This window comes from Leptonotus elevatus, chromosome 14 (assembly GCF_054856555.1).
Source record: "Leptonotus elevatus isolate MCC_2025b chromosome 14, RoL_Lele_1.0, whole genome shotgun sequence".
Taxonomy (NCBI): Eukaryota; Metazoa; Chordata; class Actinopteri; order Syngnathiformes; family Syngnathidae; genus Leptonotus; species Leptonotus elevatus.
In genome coordinates this window covers 20,384,730-20,411,338 of record NC_141252.1, presented here as the reverse complement: position 1 = coordinate 20,411,338, position 26,609 = coordinate 20,384,730, and the positions used below count along the sequence as shown (strand labels likewise).

The following is a 26,609-nucleotide window of genomic DNA, read 5'->3' as shown; positions in this document are numbered from 1 at the left end:
CAATTTAAAAGGTACTTGTGGATGGATTTGTAATGATTGTGGTTTAAAAAAAATCATGAGTGCACACCGCTCGCCTGGTCGTGTGTTCCTATTCACTTGAATGACAGCTCACGCTGCAGTTAAATAAATGAGGCTGAGCTTTCCATTCAGAAATAGCTTCGCGAGCCGGTCGAACTCAAGATCGCAATATTTCATCCATGGTGGTCCATATGAAATTGTAAATATGGTTCAATGTTGGCGCGACTTGCCAAAAGTGCAAGCTTGACTTGGACAGTTCAAATGATCCCGCCCCCTTCCCGCCACACGCCTGCTGCAATGGAAATGCAATGGAGGCCGTGTAGTGTCATTCTGTGTGGTGTGGTGTTGTGTGAAAGTGTGTCGTGCGGCGCTAATAGAAAAGCGGCATACGTCTCTCGGCTGGCCTGGGAACGCCTTGGGATCTTGCCTGAGGAGCTGGTTAAAGTGGCTGGGGAGAGGGAAGTCTGGGCTTCCCTCCTAAAGTGACTGTTACTTAGTAACGCGTGACAACACTGCTGGTGAACCAATGTTCCACAACTTAAAACTGCAGTAAACAAGTTTGTTTTCAAAAATGTATTCCAAGTTCTGTTACTCTACCACCACAATGTAATGTTTTCTAATTTACCGATATTCCCTCTGTTGATGATTATGTGAAGCATATCACAACTGTAATAAAACTTTAATAGTTAAGTTGATGTTTTATGGGGTCAACATTCTTTCTGCAAAGCTACACACATCAAGCTTTTGACCGAGTGGCAGATTGCTGATTTACAAAAGGAGGCGTTTCTTACTGCTGCGGGGAGAGTGTCTTGCCACCATGAGATTTTGCCCTCCCCCCCTCCCTCAGTTCCCTTTTCTCCACCCCTCAGCACCACACAGGCCAGCCCAAGATCAATTTACACTAACGTACCTACTCTGTACCTACCTTCAGCTAAACCACAGTTTGGTAGCTGAACAAATTCTATCCTATTTTGGCATTTGAGCATTGGATGGTAGTGATGGTCAGCAGCATGGACTTGGAGGAAGAGAAGCAGCATTACTGCGTCCGTGGCAAACATGTGCTCATCATTTGTGCTACAGTAGTAGTCTGCTCTTTGGCAGTGGGTCTTGGGGTGGGCCTCTCTAGGTCTGACACGACCACGACTACACAATCTCCACCAGCCTCCACTGCAGAACCTACACAGCCCCCAGCCCCCACAGCAGAACCTACACAGACCCCTCAACCTGGTTGGGGTCCCTGCAAGCCTACCAGTGACAGCAGTGGCGATTGGAAGAATTTTCGTCTGCCCGACTATGTAAAACCGGTCCATTATGACTTGCTGCTGGAACCAGACCTTGACGATGATACCTACACGGGCACTGTGGATATCCAAGTGGAAGTCAGCAAGCCCACCCGCCATCTGTGGCTCCATCTCAGAGAGACATTTGTCAGTGACATGCCCAGACTGAAGTTGCTGAACAGGCACAGAGAGCAGAAGAACGTGTCTGTGAAGAATTGCTTTGAATATAAACCACAGGAGTATGTGGTGGTGGAGGCTACAGAGGAGCTGCCTGTCACCGGTCCTGGGGAAGTGTATGTGCTCAGTTTGGATTTCCAAGGGTGGCTTAATGGCTCGCTGGTGGGATTTTACAGAGTCATTTACACAGAAGAAGGAATCACTAAGTAAGTCCAAATACTTCCTTCCAGACCAGTGTAATCAGTTTGCTATCATAGAGGAAATCGGAAATATTTATTGTGAAGGATTTAGAGAATTTTCGATTTAAAAAGGTATCTAAACAATTATCAAAAAATATTTATATAAAAAATAGTCATTGAACACCAAGTTCTTCAGTTAAAAAAAAATAGTATTTTAGAAATGGTAACATGCCATATAAGAAATTGACGGTTGGACATTTACAGAGCTAAGTAACAAAGACATATGCCTTACATTTCTCGTGTTGACGGCTTACAAACAAGGTCAAAATCAAAATTTGCAAAAACGCCAACCATCCGACTTGTCCAGCTCTCATTCCATACTGGAACAGTATGCTATGCTTAGCAACATTTCAAGACTTGTGCATCATTTTGGGCATCGTTTAGTCGATTTTCTGGTCGACTGAATGATGTAAACAGAACCTGGATTCATTTATTTTGCAAATTTTTCTTTTGACCCCTGCTTATTTTGTTAGCCTTCAACGTGAGAAATGCAAGACATACATCTTTAAATATCTGAGCTTCAATTTGATATATTGCATGTTACCATTTCTAAAATACTTTTTTTTTAACTGAAGAACTTGGTGTTATATATATATATATATATATATATATATATATATATATATATATATATATATATATATATATATATATATATAATGACTGTTTAAAAAACAAAAAACAAACAAAAAACAGTAGTTTAAAGTTCATATATCAAATGAAATAAAAAACACAAAAAATAAGTTACGTTCAGCTACACATATTGTAAGATGGGTTCTGGGGAAGTTGCTGTATCTTAACTACTTTTGTCTTGATTCTATCAGGAAGATTGCTGCGACTGATCATGAGCCAACAGATGCCCGGAAATCGTTTCCTTGTTTTGATGAACCTAACAAAAAGGCCACCTATAAAATCTCCATCATTCATCACATAAACTATCGTGCTTTGTCCAACATGCCACATGAGGTATGTATTAGAGTTGCAACATCTAAAAAATATATTCTATATTGATGTATAATACCCAAATATGGGAACAAAAAGTGTACAGTAAAATATCACGGTTTGTTTTGTACATGCTTATGTTATAAGTAGGGGTGTCAAAATGAGTGTGTTAATTTTGAGTTAATTTAAAGTTCCTTTGATGGCACACATTTTTTTAACGCGATTATTGACCGCCCCATACTTGGAAAGCCTACTGGGGTAATTCCAGTCACAAAGCAGCAGACACGTCCATGTCAAAATTTAGCAGTAATAAATGTAATAATAATGCATATAAATCAATATCACACTTTATCACATTATTATGAAATTACTGTATCAATGACTAAAATATGCAGCCATATTTCTGTTAATAAAAAAAAAAATCCACTTTTATGTTAACAAGAGTATGAAAACTTAGACAAATATTTTATTGTAAATTTTATTGTACATTCAGAATAAAAATAACATTTGCGATTAATCGTGAGTCATGCAAGTCATGCAATTAACTCATTTTCTCCCCAAAACTTGTAAATACGTTCCATTTTTAATGTTTTAAGTGTCCCAAAGACGTATTTATATGGGGGGGTTTCAAATGTTTTTTTTATGCTAGAGCTTACAGAAGGCTTTGTTGCAGCCTCTAAACTGCAAAGAACGGTTGAAGAAATGGTATATATTACACAAACGGCCAGCAGGTGGCAGCAGAACAAAATATATTAACCAAGGCCATATTGAAAAAAATAACACAATTCTAAAACGATTTGTGAATAGTGAGGAAACTTAGTGCTTAATGCTAATTGCTGCAAAATGGAAACAGATAGAAATATACTTATTTCCTGATGAAAGAAGAGACTTTAATCTTTCTTTTGGTTTTGGTTTAGTTTTTATAGCAATAGAACACATATTCTGTGGACCTTGCAAAATCAGTTAAAATCCCGTAAAACAGCCGGGATTGAAGGGGATTGCTTCTGTGAAAATGGCTGGCAGTGAATGAGTTAATTACGATTAAGAATATTAATCGCCTGACACCCCTAGTTATAAGACACTTTAATAGCATTAAGTGTCCACAGCTCATTAATTCAACCCTCATAATCTTCTTCCCCCCACATACTCTGGAGAGAGCTGATGTCAAGGTGATGGGGTACACAACAGGGTCTTACAAAGAGCATTTGGGGTTTCAGTGCCTTTGGACAGTGCTTGGGAAACCAACTGGCATCTCTCCAGTCACGTATACCAGTTCCATATTGCTTGCATATACTGCTATTACTCGAGCATGCCAATGATAATAAATAGTAAGAAGAGAAATAGTTCAACTATGTCACGGTTTGCTGGGAAAAAAAAGACCAGAATGACAATGGTGAACACTGTGAATACTAGCAGAGAGGAATAAACCTTTTGCCTCTCTTTTGTGGGGCAGGGGGATGTACTTAGCTTTGCAGAATGAATGACATGCACATTAGCCTCATTAGTCGTTTCCACTGTCTGTTCAGAGTGTCACTGAAGTTCTGCCTGGCGTAAAAACTAGGAGCTCATTCCAGAAGTCTGTACCAATGAGTACCTATTTGGTATGTTTTGCTGTGCACCAGTTCGATCATGTGGAAAGAATATCTGCCCGAGGAATCCCTGTGAGTTTAGCAACACTACTTCCTGCTGTTGTTACCCCTTTACTGTTTACTGAGTTTACAACAACCAGGCATCAAAATATTTTTTCGTTTTCTTTCTAGTTGAGAATCTACACCCAGCCAAGCCAGTTATCAACTGCAGAATATGCAGCAAACACAACCAAGGTCATATTTGATTACTTCGAGGAATATTTCAACATGACCTACTCCATCCCCAAACTGGGTACTATCTTTTACTCCTTGTTTATTCATCAGTCTCTGCTTTTAAACAGTTAAACAAACACAAGCAATAATTACATGTGGTATGTGTGTGGTGTATGTGATTTATAGACAAGATAGCCATCCCTGACTTTGGCACTGGTGCAATGGAAAACTGGGGACTGATCACCTATAGGGAGACCAACTTGCTGTATGATAAGGAACAATCATCCTCCTATAATAAGCAAAGAGTTGCCAGTGTTATTGCTCATGAGCTGGTTCACCAGGTAATGGTTCTCATTCATTCTTTTTGTTTTTTGGTTTTTAAACACATTTGAATGATAGAAAAGTAAGAAGCACTGATCAACTAAAACAAAATCAATACATTTCATTACTAAGGCAAGGAAATGTATTGTTTTATATAGGTTTGTTATGTTAGGATACATAATACACCACTTATCATTATAGTTACACAAGATTGAACAGATTTGTGACAGGCAATTGCAGTACAAATTCTTAATTGTCATTGAATATTTACTGAGCAAGATAGTGAATGCTCCTGATGCTGTGTCATCAGTAGGTAAAATGACAAAACTGTGATAAAGCGCTTTGAGTACCTAGAAAAGCGCTATAAAGCTCATACTCTATTTCCCAGATAACAACTACTGCTGTATAAGGTTGAACTTAAGAAGCATTGAAGCAGTCAGTAAATTTTTTTGAACTGCTCAAAAGTTAAGTGAAGGAGGCATCATGGTGGGTCGTGTCATTTGTAATAAAACATACAAATGATTGTCTTTTATGACACAACACAGCCCTTTTAAAGACAAACAATAAACCTTCACCCTGTGCAGTGCTATGTTATAAAATCAAGTCTGAAGGCTGATGAGTCAGTTGTTCATGCACAAGCTTTTATTACCTAAATTTGTTAGTGCTATTGATTACATATCATCGACTACAATGGATTTAAAGTAGTGGTGAAACGGATCATCATTGATCCATGGTCGGTTCGGATCAGGCCCCAAGGTTCGGATCGCGCACAATCCGCGGATTGGTTGGTGGGGGGAAAAGTGCACATTCACTCGAATAAACGACATGATCAGTCCACATTCACTATAATAGCAGCAGAGGAAGTTGAAAACCCTTGTGAATCACGTAAGTCGCATGTATGGGAGTATTTTGGCCATTTTGGGGTGAAATTAGTCCTCAAATTAATGATTTTTTTTCTTCTGCCTCTTGTCCAGAAACCGGCATTTTAGATATGTCAAAGAAGCTGGACACTTACTCAACACGCCACCGACACTAAGACTAAATTCAAAATAAAGCGTTCCAAATAATACATTGACGCCAATGCAAAATTGCAAATACCCTTGGTGGGCTTTTACTTTTAAGTCGGCCTTTGTGGCGGCGTGACTGCTAGCTTGTCTTCCCTTTTTGACGTTACGTCTTACATTACCGAAATTTTGATTACAATTACATATTTTCTACCAGTATCATATTGTCATCCTGAAAGTATATTTAATCGCTAACTTAGGACGCTAAAAAAGTGCTAGTTATTATGCAGTCATTATTTGGTACGACAAAAATCTCCGACGTTAGTGGCTAGCAGCTAGCTGTTAGCATGAACAATGATTGCCTTGCTGGTACGTTGGCCCTGAAGCGCAATACGCAAAAAAGGGCTGGCAACAGTAATGAGTGACAACTGTTACCTAGCTTTCTTTCTTTCCTTCTTTTCAATATTCTGAACCAACTAGCTCTTTTGTAATTCGCTCTCCATGTTTAAAGGAAGGGAATGTGCCTTAAATTGCACTTTCAGGTATTTTCATTATTAAAAAAAAAAAAAAGAAAAGAAAAGAAAGGAAGGAAGATAAATAGAACATTGTCTTCATTTATTTTATAAAACACTTTTGCCAATTGAAAAAAAACATTCAACTTGAAATGTCAAATATAGACGATTTTAGGAACACAACTTTAAGCCATTAATACCTTGTTATTTTACACATAGACCATGTATAAAATCAGAATGTTTGCCTCATATTGCACTTAAAGTTGTGTTCCTAAATCCCAAACGGCCATATTAGACATTTTGAGTTGATTTTTTTTCATGGGCAAAAGCGTTTTACAAAATAAATGAAGACAAAGTACTATTTATCTTCTTTTTTTTTTGTGCTGATCCAAAAACCAATCCGATCCGTGACTCAAATTTGTGATCCGATTCGAACCGTGACTTTTGTGATGCGTTGCACCACAAATTAAAAATTTAATGAAATTTACTTACAGACCCTTCCCGCTGACGGCAATTTAACCACAATGCTTAGTTTCTGGTCCACCATTTTTGAGGGTGCGCATGCAAAAGGAAAACACAAAGAGCATTATGCAACGTTCACACCAAAAACAGGGGAAGCGTTTCAGGCGGCGCCTTTGCATTGTACTCAATGTATTTCGCGCGGGTGGGTGCGGAGGACGCGTTTGGAGCAGTGGGATGCAGTGCGGTGCACCGAAAATTGTGTTTAGCATACATTAGCCAAAGCTATTTAGCACTGAAAAGCACTAAAAAGTGCTTGAGGGACACGTGCCTCAAAAAAAGGCGGTGCTGGAGAAAATAGTGCCTCGGCTCTATAGTCTCAGGAAAGAAGTATGAATCGGCGGTGCTCTCTCTTGTCGACTCGCTGTGTGCTGTACAGTCGTTGTTCACCAAACGCTTGCCCCTCTCCGGTGTGCGCGAATGCACGAATGAAGCGGCATGCGTCCGAAAAAACTCCCGCGGCGAAAAGCTAGCGAAGAATACAAGGCGGAACGCTTCCTTCGCTTTTGGTGTGAACCTAGCATTAGCGTTACCCGTCATCGGCCTATTTATATCTGGTTCCGTGAAAAAATTTGTTGATTTTGGTTGACACAGTATGTCAAACACTACTTTAATGCTGTAAAAAGTCGTTCATTAAATAGTTTATGTCCGGATAAACTTGTCTTGCTGTACATCGAGGCCTTTCAAGCTAGCTTACAACGAGACAACAAAAAGAGACGCACTTGTTTGCAACACATTGCTTAGAAGCCAGTGGTTCTCATCCCCGGTCCTCGGGGATCCCTATCCAGCCTGTTTTTCATGTCTCCTTCAGCCAACACAGGTGATTCAGATGATCAGCTAATCAGCGAGCTCTAGAGAAGCCTGATAGTTTATGTCCGGATAAACTTGTCTTGCTGTACATCGAGGCCTTTCAAGCTAGCTTACAAAGAGACAACAAAAAGAGACGCACTTGTTTGCAACACATTGCTTAGAAACCAGTGGTTCTCATCCCCGGTCCTCGGGGATCCCTATCCAGCCTGTTTTCCATGTCTCCTTCAGCCAACACAGGTGATTCAGATGATCAGCTAATCAGCGAGCTCTAGAGAAGCCTGATAACGATCCTCACCTGTGTGTGCTGAGGGAGCCATGGAAAACAGGCTGGATAGGGGTCTCCGGACCGGGACATCAAGTGAGAGTATAAAGTGTTGTGGTGTGAAAATAGTCAGTGGGAAGGATCTATTCCCACATAATGAACATGTTTAACAGCAAATCAACTAAAATTTGCATTGGTATGCAAACAGATAAATCTGCCTCAAATTCACAATCAAAGGTTAATCTTATGACCCTCCGCACATGAAAAAGAAAAAAATACCTGATATAAAGTGATCAAAGCATGTCCTTGGTTGGTTTGATGGTGTAGTGGTCACGTGAAAGACACAATTGGTTTACAGTCATAGTCGTATCAGAAAGAATGACTTTTAGATTAGATTAGAGCAATTGTAAACAGCATAGGTATTCACCATTGTTGTGAACACAAAACAGACTTAGCGACTATTTTGCCTCTGTTATCTAACTCACACAACACACAACTGCACCACTTAACATGGAAGCCTTTGCACATGGCATGCAAACGTTACACGGGAAGGGTCTATTCAACATTCAACAAGAGGTAAGAGGTTACATTCAGAAATGATCCCCTCTTGCAGAATACCAACTGTACATTTTTAGGGACTCAATAGTATTTAGAACTAAGATTGAGCTTTCGCCAAGGAAAAGTAATAAAGGACAGAATTCAGAAAAAAAATACTTCTCTGTAATATTTTTGTACTCCTGATGACCACGGCCCAATTGAGACTCTTTTCAAACGTATTTTAGAATATATATTTTAGAAAAGAAGTCCTGGTTAAATTTCCTACTGCTCAACCTCAACTGAAGTTTTAAAAGTTATTCTTCCTGGAGTTCGAAGAGAGAAACTTATGGCAAAATTACAACATTATTTTATTGCATCAGACAAAGTTGATGCCTTTCTGGTTTTCAAAATTATATATATATCGGTTACTTACAATTACTGCATAATTCAGCTGCTCATCAGGTGATGAGGACCAGAAAATGAGAGCATATTTCACAAGTTTTAGAAATCTTTCATTTATGTGTTTCAACAATCATTATAAAGTTATTTTTGATTATAAAGCCCTTTATGGTCTTGGAACCTTTTAATTTATCTTATTTTACCACATCTCAACCCCTCAGGTCCTTTCCTTTTAGTAATACCCAGGGTCAGAATTAAGTCCCACGGCGAGGCATCGTTCCAAGTCTATGGCCGCCCTTTTCTGTGTTTGTTGGGTTACAGACCTCTGAGGTTTTAATGTGTATTGGTATAGTTTGTGCAAATACTTTTGATTCCCTGGAAATTAAGGTGCACTGTGCAAAATGACTGTAATTCATGAAGGTTATATGATGTTTGTTTGTTAAACCTCTTAAATGCAGTCACATTTTGAATGTTTTATCTCAAATTCATTGTGGGGGAAAAAAAAACACTGTCCAAGTACTTGTGGGACAAACTATTTCAGTCAAATTTGTGCCTTCTCAAATAACTCAAATTTGGAGATATGTCTTATTGCAGTGGTTTGGGAATATTGTGACTATGGATTGGTGGGACGATCTCTGGCTCAATGAAGGCTTTGCCAGCTTCTTTGAGTACATCGGTGTGACGAAAGCAGAGCCCAGCTGGGGCATGGTAATTAATTTTGCACAGAAAAATAGGCCACTGTGATGACCTCAATGCACTGACTCCTGTCTCCTTCATTGGGTGTACAGCGGGACATAATGATCATCAGTGATGTGCTTCCTGTCATGGTGGATGACGCCTTGCTCTCGTCCCACCCAATTATCGTGAATGTCTCATCCCCTGCAGAAATCACCTCTGTGTTCGATTCCATTTCATACAGCAAGGTTTGAACGTGGCAAAAATATTCCCTTACATCAGTGGCAATTGATTTAGAATTTTGAATCCAGTTGAGGAACAATTAATATCTTTTTTCCAGGGAGCATCAATTCTCAGGATGCTTGAAGACTGGATGGGTAAAGACATGTTCAGAGATGGCTGTCAGGTACATAAACTTTTGTCTGCAATTATAATTCAAAGACTTTTGGGGAGTTACAAAACTTTTCTCAAATTGTATTTAAGTACAATTCATCAGAGGTGGCAAATCCAGGTCCAGAAAGTAAAGACCATGCCACAGTTTGGCTTTAGCCCCTTGTGCTAACTAGGGAGCTCCCTAGCAGGATCTAACTAGGGAGCTCATGTGCTAGCACCTGGGGCTAAAACCAAACTGTGGCAGGGTTTTTACTTTCTGGACCTGGATTTGCCACCTGTGTAATTCATTGTTTTCCAATGTTTAATCTGACTGATTAAAGCTTTCTTCCTTATGTTTTGCAGAAATATTTAAAGGACTACTACTTCAAGAACGCAAAAACAAGCAACTTTTGGGCTTCTTTGGCAGATGTGCATTTAGTCTATATCTGTTACTTAATTAAGATTACATGGACTCTGTGTTCTGACCATTAAACAATATACATTTTCCTCTGGATAGGTTAGTGGGTTGCCGGTTGGAGAGGTAATGGACACATGGACCAAGCAGATGGGTTATCCAGTAGTGGGCTTGACTGTCACAGACTCAAATGCCAAACTGAACCAACATCGTTTCCTCCTGGATCCTAATGCTGATGCCAACAAACCTCCTTCACCCTTTGGGTAAAAAATTCAAGACAAAAACTTTGATTGACCAATTTCTCGACAACATATAGATTCATACACAGAAAGAAAGTCAGATTTAACTTTGCCACAAAACATACCAAAACCCTCCAGATGAAACCAGGGTAAACTTGTATCAGACTCTGACAGGGGAGAGGAAGAAAGAAAATACAAAAAGCACAGCTTGATAGTACAGATAAAATGACACAAAAGATTCTACGAAATCCCTGGCAAATAATATTCAAGGAAACTCCGAAATTAGTGATATCTATGACATCCTGACATCAAGTGGCTGCTGCAAAGGCTTTTCATCCAATTATTAAAAGGTATAGTTTAATTCACATTCATAACACATATCCTAATACCCGAGTCCCTGCAAATTGACTAAGGGTCTATTCAGACCAGAAAAGTCCTTTCGTCCGCTTGTTTGGTCCGGACTCAAAAGCGGACTTTATTTTTTTCATTTGGTGCGGTTCATATATTCAGACTGTGCTTTTTGCAAGTGGAGTATATATTGTGTAATCACATCAAACAGCGTGATGATCTGTGCTCCCATTGGACAAAAATGACGAGGGCTGAACGCATAACGAAACCCGGAAATGGAGGAAAACGTGAAATTCCGACATGCTGCATTACTGCTGTGCATATTTGTGGCGTTATTAGATGCAAGATATTCGTCAAGAGCAGCTTATTCAATGGAGGTTCCGCAACGCTGTTCGATTGCGTGCAGTAACCCGAAGGAGCCGTTGTTCTCCGTTTAGTACAATATTCACTACCGGGCAATAAATAGGCTGTGCTTTTAATAACGCGGTGCAAATTAACTCTCTCTCTCTCTCTCTCTCTCTCTCTCTCTCTCTCTCTCTCTCTCTCTCTCTCTCTCTCTCTATCTCTCTCTATCTCTCTCTCTACATTTTCTGAGTTGATAAAAAAACTTGTTTAAAAAATAGTTCTTACTTTTGTGACCAAAAGCACTGATTTGAATCTCAATTAGGCTGTTTTTAGTTTTCAAATATATATATTTTTAGCTTTTGATCAATCTATATCAATTTCACACTTTAGTTTGCCATTTATTTTAAGTGAAAAAAAAACAAACTTACTATCGATGTAAGCCCCACTAATTTTAGACCACACCCATTTCCTTGCAGTTTATGCCATGCCCACTTCCGGTTTGTGCCACGCTCCCTCCGAATATAGTTGTAGATCATTTAGATGGTTGAACAGATACAGATAGTGGTGTACTCGCTCATTCCTATTGGCTACGGTGGCTAGTTAAGCCCAAAAAGACGCATATGTCATGCAGTTGGAGTGGATCAGCCGTGGTTTGTTTGTTATTCAGACTACGAAGCGAACCGCACCGAATGCATTTGGAGACCCACTTTTTGAGGTGGTCTCGGTCCGCTTGTTTGGTTCCGCACCAAGATTCGTTTCTGTGTATTCAGACCTGCACTAAAGGTCCAGATCAGCGTGGGAAACAAACTTTGGTCCGTTTAAAGCAGACCAAACAGTGTAGGTCCGAATACACCCTACATAAAATGTCTCTAATTCTGAATGATAAGTTCCATTTGAAGATTAAGGAAGAATCAATCAGTATTACCATTAAATGACTTCAACTTGTACATTTTTGCTCATATATTCCCCACAGATACAAGTGGACTATACCAATCAAGTGGCACTCTGTGAAGAGCAATAAAAACATTTCAGACGTGTTTGACAAGAGTATCACAGGTAGGGTACTCTGCTTCAGTTATCATCATTGCTGTGTGTGGGGACAGTATGGAGGACCAAAACTGCCAAAATTGAGAATAAATAAATGACTAAATATATATATATATATATATATATATATATATATATATATATATATATATATATATATATATATATATATATATATATATATATATATATATATATATATATATATATATATATATATATATATATATATATATATATATATAATATTCGTTTTGATTTTAACTTTTATTCATTCATTTATTTAATTAGTCATTTATTTAGTTATTTATTTGTTTTTAATTTTTTTTTTTATTTAGTCATTTTTTAATTTATTTGGTCATTTATTTATTTTTAATTTTGGCTGTTTTGGTCCATACTCCCAGGTCGAAATGTTATTCAAATGAGGGCTTGGTCCTAAGCGTCTTTTGGATTGGACTCCGCCGTTGCAAGCTACCTTTCATTGGTTGAGTGAGCGGGTCGGCGAACAAGGGAGTCTCACCAGCTTGCATTGGAGAGCTCCAGCAATGGACGACTATCTTGTCCACAGTCACCTCGACTTGTTGTCGAGCAACTCAAGTTCTCCATGCAAGCCGGCGAGACTTACTTCTTCACTGAACTGCTCACTCGACCAATGAAAGGCAGTTTGCAACGGTGGAGTCCAACCCAAGACACGCTTAGGACCGCCCCCTCATTTGAATAACATTTCATCCTGGCAGTATGGACCAAAACAGCCAAAATTAAAAATAAATAAATGACCAAATAAATTAAAAAATGACTAAAAAAAAAATAATAATAATAATAATAAAAAATAAATAAATAAATAAACGAATATTAAAAAAAATTAAATAAATTAATTACAAATGTATATATATATAGTTTTTATTTCCATTTATATATTTTTGGGGGATTTAATTTTCAAATTATATTTGTTACATCTGTTTTGATTTTCACTTTTAGTCATTTATTTATTTATTTTGTCATTTATTTATTTTGAATTTTGGCAGTTTTGGTCCTCCATAGGACAGGGCTTGCACTGTATATCCTGGACTGAGTGTAAGTGAGTGTACACCCATTTGAAGGGCTGATAGAGACAGACGATGACCTATGGGCAATTTGAGTCTCCACTTAAACAAACTGAAATATGGTTTTGGACTGTGAGAACAACTTGCAGTACATGTACTAAAACCCAAAACGGGACAAGCAGAACCACGCACTTCAAAAAGACATAGCTGAAACAGATCCAATTCCAGAACAAGATTACTTTGGGGGAACCATGCTCCCACTGTGCTGCTTTGCTTCATCTTCAAGTGGGGTTTCAACATTGGACATCTCAATTTCTGTGCCAGGGCAAGTCTAGTCTATGCTGTTTGGGGTCGTGCTGCGTGTCTCTGGGCGTTCCAGCGGACACAGCTGCCGCCCCCAGTACAACGGGCAATTTAGTAACAGATTGTGCTCAGTACGGGGGAAAGTCAAGTCTAGCGTGTTTTTGAATTTGATAGACACGTTCCCTGGGTGTTCTGGTGCGCTAAATTGCCAAGGCCTTGGTGCGTCGCCAATTTGGTCATTAAAAGTCGATGAGATTTTTGACTTGGTAAAACCAGGTCTAACTAATAATGCAGGTGGTGTAACACAATTTAGGTGGATTTGATCGAGGTGCAGGCAGAAGTGTCTGGTGGATTTAATTCATGAATATGACAACAGCGTGGGACAATCACTCTGAATTATTGTGGAAATCAATTTATTCGTGGGTGGAAGGCAGTCTCCATATTCCCACATCACATTCGCGGCCAACTACATCATCCACAAGAGGAGAGCTTGCAGTTTACCTGCCCCCGTCATGCACGGACCCCAGAGGGTCTATTCTCTGTTCTGTTCAATGTCAACCACGTCATGCACTACGACCACCCTGATTTTAATGCAAATGAGGGATGCCGCTATGATTGGCTAGGAAAATGCTTTTTTCCATCCCACAAAGGTGCAAACCATTGGTTTAAACCATAAGCCAAATTCTACCAGTGCAAAGTCTCCAAAAATAAAAGAGACAACTCCACCCATGCGCACAGTTGTTTATTTTCTAATCTACTTGGGAACTTAAAAAGGCAAAACTCTAACTACTGTGATAAGAAATCAATACAAGTAAGAATGAAAAAGGTTAAAATAAACAAAGATAAGAAAAATCAGCTAAAGAGGAACGGTCTTAAATGAGGTGATGGAAGTTCTCTAATTAGGCAAAAATGGGAAAGTTAAAGTTAACCTGATTACTCAACCATTTGAATCACCAATTTTCACAATCTGGTTAATGTCTTCAAAGTTCCATTTACACATCGTTTAGAGTAGCAGTGAGAGAGTTCATCAAACAAAATTTGTCCTCGCAGCCCAGAGTCTGATCTGCTGGCTTTAGAGTTGCTTCAGTAGCAGATTACAACCTTGCCAGCATGCTGAATTTGCGCAGTATTTGTTCACAAACACCACGAGAATCCATCTTGTACTGCTCCCACTAATCCGTTGGCAACTGACCTTTTTTAGGTTGGAACAATCAGACGTTGTTTTTTGTTCATTAAGCTGTGACTAAATCAGGAAGCCTGAAGCCATTACTTGGAAACAAACAATGAACCAAACATGGCGACACTGGTGGACGAATGCATGGACACTGCAATTAATTCTGTTCTCGCTGAATCACTCAAAGTTTCCTTTTTGAAGAAGAACAGCGAGAGGCACTTAATGCATTTTTAGCTGGTCACAGAAAATTTTCGGCCGAACATGGCAAAAATATGCATATGGCCAAAAGAGGATGTTGTGCTGACGCAAAAAAAATAAAATAAATCACACACACACGCAGCAAGCAAGTGTCTGTTTGTGTTTGAAATAAACACCAAACACGGGAGTGAGTGTCCGCCTTGCTGCTCGCTGGCGTTTGTGAGTACCGGCAGCTTCATTGTGCACACCGGAGAAGGAGAGGGTCGCTTGGTAAACTATTGTCCAGCATTTCAGCGGGTCGAAAAAAAGAGAGCGCTGCCGTATGGAGATAAATATGGTGCAAAAGTAACTTGTACCTCTAAAAAAAATGTTTTTGTTGTATTAAAAATCAATTTTACCTGTAGAAAAAAGTATACATTTGTATCTGTAAAAGTCGTGATTTGTACCTGTAAAAAATGTGTACCTGTAAAACAAAAACAAATGAAAAAAAAGTGATTTGTACTCGTAAAGAAGAGGGCGGGCTCTGGAGGATTTGGGCGGCCTAAAGCTCAACCTCATTGGTTCAGCGAACAACAGTGGGTTGATCTCAAATGACGCCACGTTTTTATCATTAATATGCACAAGTCCGAAATTCCAAACAAACAGAAGAGCCACAGCAGTTTACGCGTCATTTTGGAAGAAGAGGACATCCCAGGCGAGAAAATTTCAACATGGTTCAATATACAAATACCGTGTGGAACAGCTTAAACGTTGGTTGACATGAAGAGCACTGAAAGTGGGCAGAAATAAAGAAGTTTTAGTATGAAGGTAAGATTTATTGTACGATCATAGCTCATAATCCGGTGCTAGCTAGCTCATCTCATGTTGTTAATTGTCACGAAAACTGAACGCATTAAAGTCACGATTTTCATTTAAAGAGTTGAAGCCTACCAGTGTAAACATACGATCAATAGCTTGTCCCTGCACTTCTTTCATGTCTTCAAAAATAACTTGTATACTTGAACTGAGATATATTAAACTCGACACCCTTTCATAAGATGTGAGTTCATGATGACATATTTGCCGTTTTTATTTCAAAATTCTATACTGTACATACAGTATCCCATGCGTTGTCCCCGTGTCCCCGCCGCGCCAACCGCCCCCCACCCCCACCCCCCCTATTTATTTACTGGGGGCGGCTGGGGCTGGGTTGGGGTGGATGGCGGGGGTGGATGGGGGGCGGGGGTGGGGGGAGCGGGGGCTGTGGACCGGTGGGGTGCCTGGCGGGCCTGCAGTGCCTCATCCTGCTGCGTTGGGTTGGGGGCGCGGGCCGTGTTGGGGTGGGGGGCGCTCCTGCTCCTGGGTTTGCTCTCCGGCCGGTGGCCCTGGCGGGGCCCGGGGGTCGTCCTTTGGCGCTGCCGCGGCCTGGGGGGCCCTGAGGTGTTGCGCTTGCTCTGTCCTGGCAGGGGTCGACGGCTCCCCTCTTTGGTGGAGATTTTCATGCATGCCAGATCCACCACACCAGCATCTATCGAAACTCAGACACAATCTGCTTCTTCCTCTGGTCATTGAATCGGTGGAGGCTGGTGGCTTCATTTGTCCTTTCTTCCTTTCCTCAGTCTCTCCTTTGGTCTCTTGAGGTCTCCCTGATTTGTTGGAATTTAGATGTTTCTGGGGTTGGTGAAGAACTCTGGTTGGTGGCCCGGTGGGTGGTGTCTGGTCGGTGCTGGATTTCACTTTCCTTTGTTTTCTTTGGTCCTTCCTCGGGTCTCCTGACGGCGGTGTTCGGTTTAGGTGAACGGTATGGGATTTTTTAAATAGGTTTTTGTTGAACTAACGAATACACACACACTCGCACCACGCACACATGCACGCACACACGCACATACACATACTCACCCACATTCAAAAAAATAAATAAAAATAAATAAATACATTTTTTTAAAAAGAGCAATGATGATGACATTACCGAATGAACAATAAAAGAAAAAAAGGGAGCATATAGGGTCCAACCAAGAAAAAACAGGAAAAAGAGAGAAAAAGAGAAGCAACGTTCTTATGATTCCCACCACCCAAAACAAGGGATAAAGAAAATGGTGGGAAGACGCTGGTATGCTACTTACTTCCATCTTGGAAGAGATACCAGAAAGAGAGAGCAAGAGAGGGGGTAACCCCCTCGAGTTTATCTGTAGCATCCACCAACAGCAGGGCCACTACCTACGTCTCATATATCATGGAAGATTACCATCTTGCACCTCTTTAAAACAGAGAATTTTGTGAAAAATATTAAGATTAAACTTTGGTCCCATCTTCAATTGAAGATTTTGAGATCATCCTAATTCCTTGAGGTCAAAGTAATTAACTCATTTGCTCGCAAAAAGTATAAATACGTTCTATTTTAAATATTACTATGCTCCTAAAGACCTATTTATACTTTTTAAAATGTTTTTTATGCTAGAGCATTTGATGCAGCCTCTGAACTGAAGAGAATGCTTGAAGCAATGGTAGTAATTACAAAAAAGCCAGCAGGTAGCAGCAGAGTATAAGAGATCAAGCAGGGCCAGGGCTCTTTTCCCCACAGTTTTAAACATATTTGTGAATATTGATTAAACTTAGCTATATTCTAATGCTAATTTCTGCAAAAAGAAAGAGACTCTAATCTTTCTTTTGGTAGGTATGTTTTTATAGCAATACAACACATATATACTCATTCATATTCTGTGGGCTTTGCAAAATCAGTCAAAATCCAGTCAGCCGGGAGCAAAGGGGGTTGTTTCAGTGAAAATGGCTCGGAGTGAATGAGTTAACTCATTTGCTCCCAAAAACGTATTTATACGTTTTTCTCTATTTGTTTATGCTAGAGCATACAGAAGGCCGCTGAAGAGGCCGCTGAAAGCAATTATAGTTTTAAAAAATGGCAGCAGAGTATAAGAGATCAGCCAGGGCCATGTTGCAACAAGCTCTTTTTGCCAGTGTTTTCAACAGGTTTGTGAATAATGATGAAATTTAGCTATATTCTAATGCTAATTGCTACAAAACGGAAATAGATACAAATATACTTTTTTTCTGATGAAAGAAGAGATTCTAATCTTTCCTTTGGTAGGTGTCCATGTTTTTATAGCAATAGAACACAATATTCTGTTGGCCTGGCAAATTTAGTCAAAATCCAGTAAAATAGCCGGGAGCAAAGGAGGTTGCTTCAGTGAAAATGGCTGCAAGTGAATGAGTTAAGGGTCTCTTTAGTGTCAAGAAATGAGTTAAAACAAAACAGATTTTTTTTTAATACTCTTGCTTTTAGTATAACATTTTTTTGTGGGGGGTCAGCCATTTGCCAGGGTTACAGCGAAAGGTCAGGCCATTGTCATAGAGACCAGATTGTACCTGGTCAAAGGTTGTTTAGAGGAGAGTTCCAGTTTTTTGCGATCTTCACTAGACACAATTAAGTGACTAGAAATCAGTGTTTGATGCAGCGTTAATAGTATCAGTGTACTCAATACATTTTGGGCAGCAAACTTTAAACTTAACTCACTTGGTCAATCTAAAGTAACATTTTTGTTTTCACTCATTCCACATTTCAGAGCACATTCTAAGTGACTACTCACCTTCAGTGGACGGCCTGCTGAAGATCAACAATGATCATATAGGATTCTACCGAGTCAACCATGAAGATCAGATGTGGAATGAGATTAGCCAACAGCTTCAAAACAACCACTTGGTAAACTTCATACATATTTCCACAACTGTACATGTACTATATATCGCTGGCATTGGGCCGAAACTTTGTACCTCCAAAATACCGTATTTTCTGGACTGTAAGTCACACTTTTTGTTATAGGTTGGCCATTCCTGCGATGTATACTCCGTATGACACGTGAAAAAAGTGTACCAGGAAGAATATAATTCCACAGACAGCCACAAGAGGGCAGTCTAGATTTATAATATAAAAGACTATATATACTTAATGCGACTTTTACTCCTGTGCTACTTACATATGTTTTTTTCTACCTAATTATGCATTTTTGGCCTTGTGCGACTTCTACTCCAGAGCAATTTATAGTTTGGAAAATACAGTAGTCACATTTCAGGAGAACCCCAAAAATGGCATGTTTGTTCAACCATTAACATTACATCATCAAAAAGTGTCATTTTAACACTTTTGACTAAATTTTGACTCATGAGGGGTGGCCCAATGCCAACTGTACGTATATTGCTGTTATATGTTATAGTTAAAAAGCTGCATTAAGGTATTGTCACGGGTACAGTACAAAGACTAAGGCAACATTCACACTGCAGGGCGTGATGCCAATTCAGATTTTTAAAGGGACAGTGACGTGAAAAAACAACTTTATTGTTCTTTTAGACATGTTAAAATGCTAATTCCCCACCAAAAACATCACCGAAGTGGTGCTTTCTTCCATTCACTCCTCTATGAGAAATTATAGGTCATTCTGCTCTCCAAGCACCAGCCCCTCCCAATCTGAGAAAACAAGCGGGTGCTCACTGTATGACGTCATTAGGTGTGGACCCACCCCTGCACCGCGGACTAAACGCACGGCAACTTTCTCTGAGCCCTCCATGCTCGCAGGATAGTGATAAAAGTAGCAGCCTTTGTTAGTAAACATCCTGTCCAAATTAATTAAAAGCAATCAATTATCCTTCACATTTGGAATGCCAGAGTGCAATGACAATTGGTCGTCTTACAATCCCAGAAAGGTTCTGGCTGACACTTGTGTAAATGCTCTTCAACCTAACTGAACGAAGAGTGTAGTGGTTAGCTCGCTCGCCCTGAAAGCAGCAGGTCCCCGGTTCGTGATCCACTGAGTGTTTTTTTTTCTTCCTCCTCTCTCCCACTCCTCCCCTCCTCCTCCACTACGATTTCTTGCAGCAAGGGGCCGTTTTGTGTCAGGTTTATTCAATTAAGATACATTTATCTAACATTTTGTTTATATTTTTTATTGAAGAATTGATGACCTATGTGGCCATTTAGAGAAGTGCTCAAACGCAGCGCTCCAGCAGCATGTCAGACGAAAGTGGGCGCGGCAACCCAACGTGGAGAGGCGGGGTTTTACTGAACCGGGCGTTTTGCTTCCGCATTAGAAAAGTAACCAGCAAAACACCTAATATTTCATAAAAAATGATATCGCCATGGTGTCAAAGGTAAAATTTAATCAACATATGCCTATAGTTAACTGTGGAAGGGCTTAAAATACCGTGATGTAATCCCTTTAAATGAGCCCCATTGTTACAGTATGTGTGTATAGTGTGGCGGAAACCCCGAACAAGCTCACACACAGACACATTTTCTTTAATTGGAAGATAACAAAAGATTTACTTGGTTGTTTAATATTTCACAATTTATGGATGGGCAGGCACGCTCAAAATCCAATTATTTGCATACAGGCACTGAGCTGATTGGGAAACACAAGGGAAACAAAAACCTAACAAGCAAGACAAGATCACAGAACACAATAAAACAAGAAATGCATGAGATAAAAGTCAGTAAAAACAAAGTTAATGACATATTTTCTTTCCTATAACAGGAGTTTGATGCAGCTGATCGTACAAGCTACATTGACGATGTGTTTGCTCTAGCAAGGTAAAGTATGTGACAAAATTGCAGAGCAAACAACATATTAATGATTTATGTATAGTAAAATCTGATTTTGAACTCGTTGTACAGGGCAGACATAATAAATTATGGCCACGCCTTCAACCTTACCATGTATCTAAAAAATGAGGACCAGTACATTGTATGGGAACGTGTCGCCGCCTCTATTGCCTATGTTCGGGACATGCTGTCAGGCAATACTGTTCTTTATCCAAGGTTTCAGGTGGGTAAAAAAAAAATTCCCGTAATATACATATAGGCCATTTTCATATAATAATAATAATAATAATAATACAGTAAAGACATGTCCCACAGAATTTCCTTTTGAAAATCAATTTTTACTAGTATGAGTATTTGAATAGTCAGCAGTTATGATTCAAATGCAATCTTTGTAAGAAAGAAAAACATCTAAAGTAATAGTTTTAAAACTTTTAATGGCCAAATATCTTTATCATTGTGTGTCAAAGTTTCATGATTTGTAACATGCTTTTTTCAGATTACATTTTTTTCTATACATTGCATATAGACCATTTTCATATATCAATGATAATAATAATAATAATAATAATAATAAATAATAATAATTAAAATAATAATAATAATACAGTAAAGACATGTCTCGCTGAATTTCTTTTGAAAATCAATTCATTTTACTGATATGAGTATTGAATGGTCAGCAGTTGTTATCATTCAAATGTAATTTTTGTAAGAAAGAAAAACATAAAAAGTAATAGCTTTAAAACTTTTCATTGCCAAATGTCTTTATCATTATGTGTGTCAAAGTTTCATGATTTGTAATGCTTTCTTAAGATTAACTTTTTTTGTATATATAGTAGCGGTGTAATAATAAATGATTTGGTTTGGTTTATGGTTTTATTGAACATATAAACATAAAGAATATACATTACATATTTAAAATATAAGTTGAAGTAAAAAAAGAAAAACAAGAATAGGTAGAAAGAAAAGAGTTTATATGATCAAAAGGGGTAGGAGGAAGTGAAAAACGTATCTAGTCCTACCCCTTATTTTTTTTATGTTGATAAAATGATAAGGTTAATGTATTTCAACAAAAGGAAATGTATAAACCTAGTCATATATACAAGTGCACTTTAACATACGCACATTCGCCAGCGACATATGTACATGAAATTCATAGGCATAAACCATAATACATTTATAACATATATATATATATATATATATATTTATCCTCATACTCACATATACAATTTTCATTACACTCATACAAATACATCCAAAGAAATTACAGCATATATATAATTTGAATAGCTCATGTCTGATGTAAGTAATTTTTGGGAACTTGCTTTTAAACAATTTTTTAAATTCAGCAAGTGACTGATATCTTTTCAGGTCAGTTCCAAAACCATTCCACAAATTAACACATTTTACAGAGAAACACACCTTTGCTTAATATTTGTTCTTGTTTTAATTTTTTTGTAGACACTTATACCACTTGTTATAAGGGACTTCAAACAGCTTCTGAGTACTGTGGCAGAGTAGATTGTTGTGTACTTTATACATTATTTGTGCTATTTTAAATTCAACTAAGTCGTAAAATGTCATTGTATTTGATTTAATAAATAGAGAATGAGTTGGTTCTGTATATTTTGATCTATTTATAATTCTTATGGTTATGGTTAATTTAATAAATCTTTTGTATGAAATGTTTTTATTTTTACAAGCATTCTCTATCCCCTTCGTCATACATGCCTTATTTTAGACCTTTATATTTTCTGGTGACTTTTGTTAATGGACAATGTTTATTGTATAGAGAAATAATAGTAGACTGAAATGCACTGTATGCGATATTGGGATCATCATTTGAGTAGACCTCAGACCAATTATGTTTTTCTAAATCCAACTTAAAGGCAGCCATGTTTTTTGATGTGTAAGCTATTGTTGGTTTTTGTTTTTATTTTATCAAAATAGTCTTGGAAGATTGCAAAGACCAGAAGATGATCACGTTTATTATTAATAAGAAGTCCACTTTCTATTTTATTGTCAATTTTATTTATGAATATGTTATCTATTAGTGTAGCTGTATCAATTGTTTTCTGCTACGTTTCATAATTACAGGGGATAGATTATTACTATACATTGTATTTATAAAATCAGTTGTTTTCTGATGCCCATGTTAAAATCACCACACATTATTTGTGTTTTTTTTGGTGTCCTATACATACAACTTACAATGACATTTGGTGCATTTTTAATATGTACTTCTATGGTTAAACATATTTAAATAGTGTTTTGTGGAAAACGCTACTTCACCTTTATATTTTTATGCAGGATCGTGAGTGATCAGCGGTAACAATGAATACACAGAGACTGATTTACTGTGCTAGAATAATTGTGCCTTTTATTCCCCGCAAACAGTAATCAACACCTGAACTTTGCTAGAATAATCATACGTTTTATTCCCCGCAAACAGTAATCAACACCTGTGCTGTGCTAGAATAAATGTACCTTTTATTCCCCGCAAACAGCAATAAATAGAACTCACTTTGCTAGAATAATGGTGCCTTTTATTCCCCGCAAACAGCAATCAATACACTACAACGTTAAGCAGCACAATATGATCATCATCAGCGCTTACCTTGACACTAGACCGGAGAGCCCACGGTCCGGGTAGAACGAGCTGCAAAACGGCTGGGCAATCGTACGTATTCCACAGCTGACTCTGACCGGACCGTGTGCCGCTCCGTCTTTTATTCGTTAGCGTGAGAAACCGGGCTAGCCAAGCCCTCTCTCAGACACTTTCGAAAACATGTTTTGCGAAGCAGGGAAGGCTGTAGTATAAACAACGAAGAGTTCCCAGGCTGATTCCGCCCTTTATTTACAAATTGTTGGGCACCTGGATTTGTACAACAGTTCAGGACAACAACATATCCTTATATAAGAGGTTACATGAGGACATATCAAACCATGGTTATTTTCCCTTCAAGTAGGAACATTGGTTTTGAGTGAACAGATGAGTGCATCAAATGAAACTGAATAAAACCAATTCCATTTTAAATGTATCATCCTTGAATCGTGTGTGTGTGTGTGTGTGTGTGTGTGTGTGTGTGTGTGTGTGTGTGTGTGTGTGTGTGTGTGTGTGTGTGTGTGTGTGTGTGTGTGTGTGTGTGTTAATTATGAGTTAATTTAAAGTTTCTTAATGCCACAAAAAAAAATTTAACAGGCGATTAATGACCGCCCCTTACTTGGGAAGCTTGAACTGGGGGAACTCCAGTCCCAATTCAGCAGATACGTTCATGTCAAAAAAATGTAAGTTTAATAATAATGTGGAGACTGGGGTCAAGTTGTATTTTACAATTTTAAAAATGTACAGAATTTCACAAGTTACTTCATGTTAAAGATTAGATAGTTCTTAATATGAAAAGAAAAATGCACTGTCACTGAGCTGTCACCAATGTCTTACAAATGCAATTATGCCATCTAGTGGCAGTAAATGACCTCAACACAAATTAATATCACACTCTTTTTATAGTACAATACGTGTTTTTTAAATTTTAACTAAATTTTATGAATTATTATGAATGTATTAATGACTAAAAGATGCAGCCATATTTCTATTTAACATGTTTTTCCACTTTTATGTTAACAAGAGTATGCAAACGTATTGTACATTTGGAACAGATATAAAATTTGTGATTAATCGTGAATTGAAGTCATACGATTAATTATGACAAAAAAAATGTAATCGCTTGACACCCCTAATATATATGTATATTACAGCATCAACAAATCAAATGTTTCATTGGCAGTGGGCAAATACTGTACAGAAGGTGTAACAATACCGTCCTTAATTGTCCGTCTGTTTTTATCTTTTCCTTCCCCCAGAAACGGTTTCGCGATCATGTAAAAGCAATTTCATCTGAACTCGGATGGAATGATACTGGAACACAGATACAGAGGTTTGTCAAGCTCAACAAATGAATATGATGTAAAAAGTCAATAAATCATTAGTAACATTACCATCTATAGTGTATGATGGTGTCAAGTTATTGTTGGATATTTCTGTCAGGTTATTGCGGGAGACTGTGCTTGGCATTGCTTGTCAAATGGGAGATCAAGATACATTGAATGCAGCGTCAGACATTTTTGACCAGTGGATTAATGAAAATCTGAGGTTTGTAACATTGTAAAAGCCTGATTTACGCTCGTAAGAAAAAGGTCCAATTGTTGCTTTAGTGCTTTTTAATAATATTATTATCAAATAAAAAATCATTGAATGAGCTGAAATTGCACCCAATTGTCCAAAACATGTTGAAGTTCAAAATGGCACCGTCCAAAATTTCAAAATTGATTATTGCCATTATTATATGTGGGAAACAAATTTTATAGTACATATAGCACAAGTAAAAATGTCCAAATTTTGGCCCATCAACTCCCATTATAAATCATAATTTTTCATGTTTTTTGATGCACTGTACATCTGATGTGTTATAGTGCATTTCCCGCAATTACCCAATTTATCCCTTCACTGGGGCATCAACTAAACGTAGATTTTTAAAAAAAACTTTAGTCATAACAGCCATAATGCACTAGATGGCGGTAGAGAACTGATTATAATTTTTGATTGAGCTGACTTATGTGCTTCCTATGTCCCCATTCTTATACCAAAACAATATATATATATATATATATATATATATATATATATATATATATATATAATTTTTTTATTATTATTATTATTATTATTTTTTATTATTTGTAGGTAGGTGGGTGGATGGATGGATGGATGGATGGATGGATGGATGGATGGATGGATGGATGGATGGATAGATGGATAGATAGATAGATAGATAGATAGATAGATAGATAGATAGATAGATAGATTTAGTTGTGCTCTTAGGACAATATTGCTTTTATTGTCAATAGAGGGCATCAAAAACAAACAAATAAATAAAAACTATATATTTATGCATAGGTCTGATTCCACTGAACATTTTGAGTGGTCGCAAGTAGAAAAAATATTCTGAAATGACTTCCAATAGTGAGCCAAATTTTTACTAATTTTACTTGTGTGATAAAAAAAATTACGTTACGAGGGTTTATAAACTAAAAAAAGTTGTAGCAATATGTCTTTATCTTTTTAGAGCAACCCTCTGCCAATGAGCCAATAACAAAATAATTGTATTTTCCAGCGATGTAGCAGTGAACCTGAGGTTGCTAGTTTATCGTTATGGCATGAAGAACTCAGGCAATGAAGCAAAGTGGAACATCATGTTTGAGAGGTACCAAAAAACCTTCTTGGCTCAGGAGAAGGACAAGTTGCTGTATGGGCTGGCATCCGTACAGAATGTAGCACTTCTTTGGAGGTAATTAAAATATCATTGTCAAAATGTTTGACTCATCAAATTTAGAAACATTCTCAACTAAATCTTGTGTGTGGTTCGTGGCAGTATATTTGAATAAATTACTTCATGATTGGCTTCATGGCAAACGATCAGATGTAGATATTTGTGTTGGATAAAATTAGAGATAGACTGATATGGATTTTTTTCAGGGTCGATACTGATGCCGATTATTAGTAGTCAAGGAGGCTGATAACCAATATTTAAAGGCGATATTCATTTTCAGTACAAAAAAAAATGTGTGGGGGGGGGGGGGGTATTGGCGTCAACCTTTTTTAAAATCCAAATGCCAATCTTATTGAACAATTTTTCTTGTCTTTTTTATCTTAGGCAATTGACATCCTTTTAAATTTCTAACAAAACATTAAGGGAGCTTCCAAGGTAATGAGTATGTCTTGAAAAGTTAATTGGAAACTTGGAGCAAGTAAATGCCACAGCTCTCTATAGTTTTCTACAGTAAATATTTTATCCCCAAAATTAAAAAATACCTGAAATCTTAAACTTTCACATTTATTTGGTTCAGAAGGTTCCCAGGGTCAGTAGCATCTCTCAATAAATAGTTCCCTGAGATTATTTTTTTGGGGATTTACCTTATATCGGCCGTCGAGAAAAAAAAAAGCCGATACAGATATTTGTAAAAATGCCCAATATCACAGA

At 38.0% G+C, this 26,609-nt stretch overlaps 1 protein-coding gene across 1 annotated transcript in view; it reads left to right on the top strand.

Moving 5' to 3' along the window:
• Positions 1-1,007: 1,007 nt before the first annotated feature.
• enpep (glutamyl aminopeptidase) overlaps positions 1,008-26,609 on the top strand; it is a 29,847-nt gene continuing 4,245 nt past the window's right edge. Inside the window, exons 1-17 of the mRNA XM_086095086.1 lie at positions 1,008-1,681; positions 2,539-2,680; positions 4,183-4,317; positions 4,417-4,537; positions 4,645-4,799; positions 9,417-9,530; positions 9,611-9,745; positions 9,838-9,903; positions 10,233-10,298; positions 10,387-10,547; positions 12,190-12,272; positions 18,539-18,675; positions 20,501-20,556; positions 20,641-20,791; positions 24,433-24,506; positions 24,617-24,721; positions 25,743-25,916. Of these exons, the coding sequence (XP_085951212.1) occupies positions 1,008-1,681; positions 2,539-2,680; positions 4,183-4,317; positions 4,417-4,537; positions 4,645-4,799; positions 9,417-9,530; positions 9,611-9,745; positions 9,838-9,903; positions 10,233-10,298; positions 10,387-10,547; positions 12,190-12,272; positions 18,539-18,675; positions 20,501-20,556; positions 20,641-20,791; positions 24,433-24,506; positions 24,617-24,721; positions 25,743-25,916 (2,549 nt within the window). The remainder of the gene's footprint in view (positions 1,682-2,538; positions 2,681-4,182; positions 4,318-4,416; positions 4,538-4,644; positions 4,800-9,416; positions 9,531-9,610; positions 9,746-9,837; positions 9,904-10,232; positions 10,299-10,386; positions 10,548-12,189; positions 12,273-18,538; positions 18,676-20,500; positions 20,557-20,640; positions 20,792-24,432; positions 24,507-24,616; positions 24,722-25,742; positions 25,917-26,609) is intronic.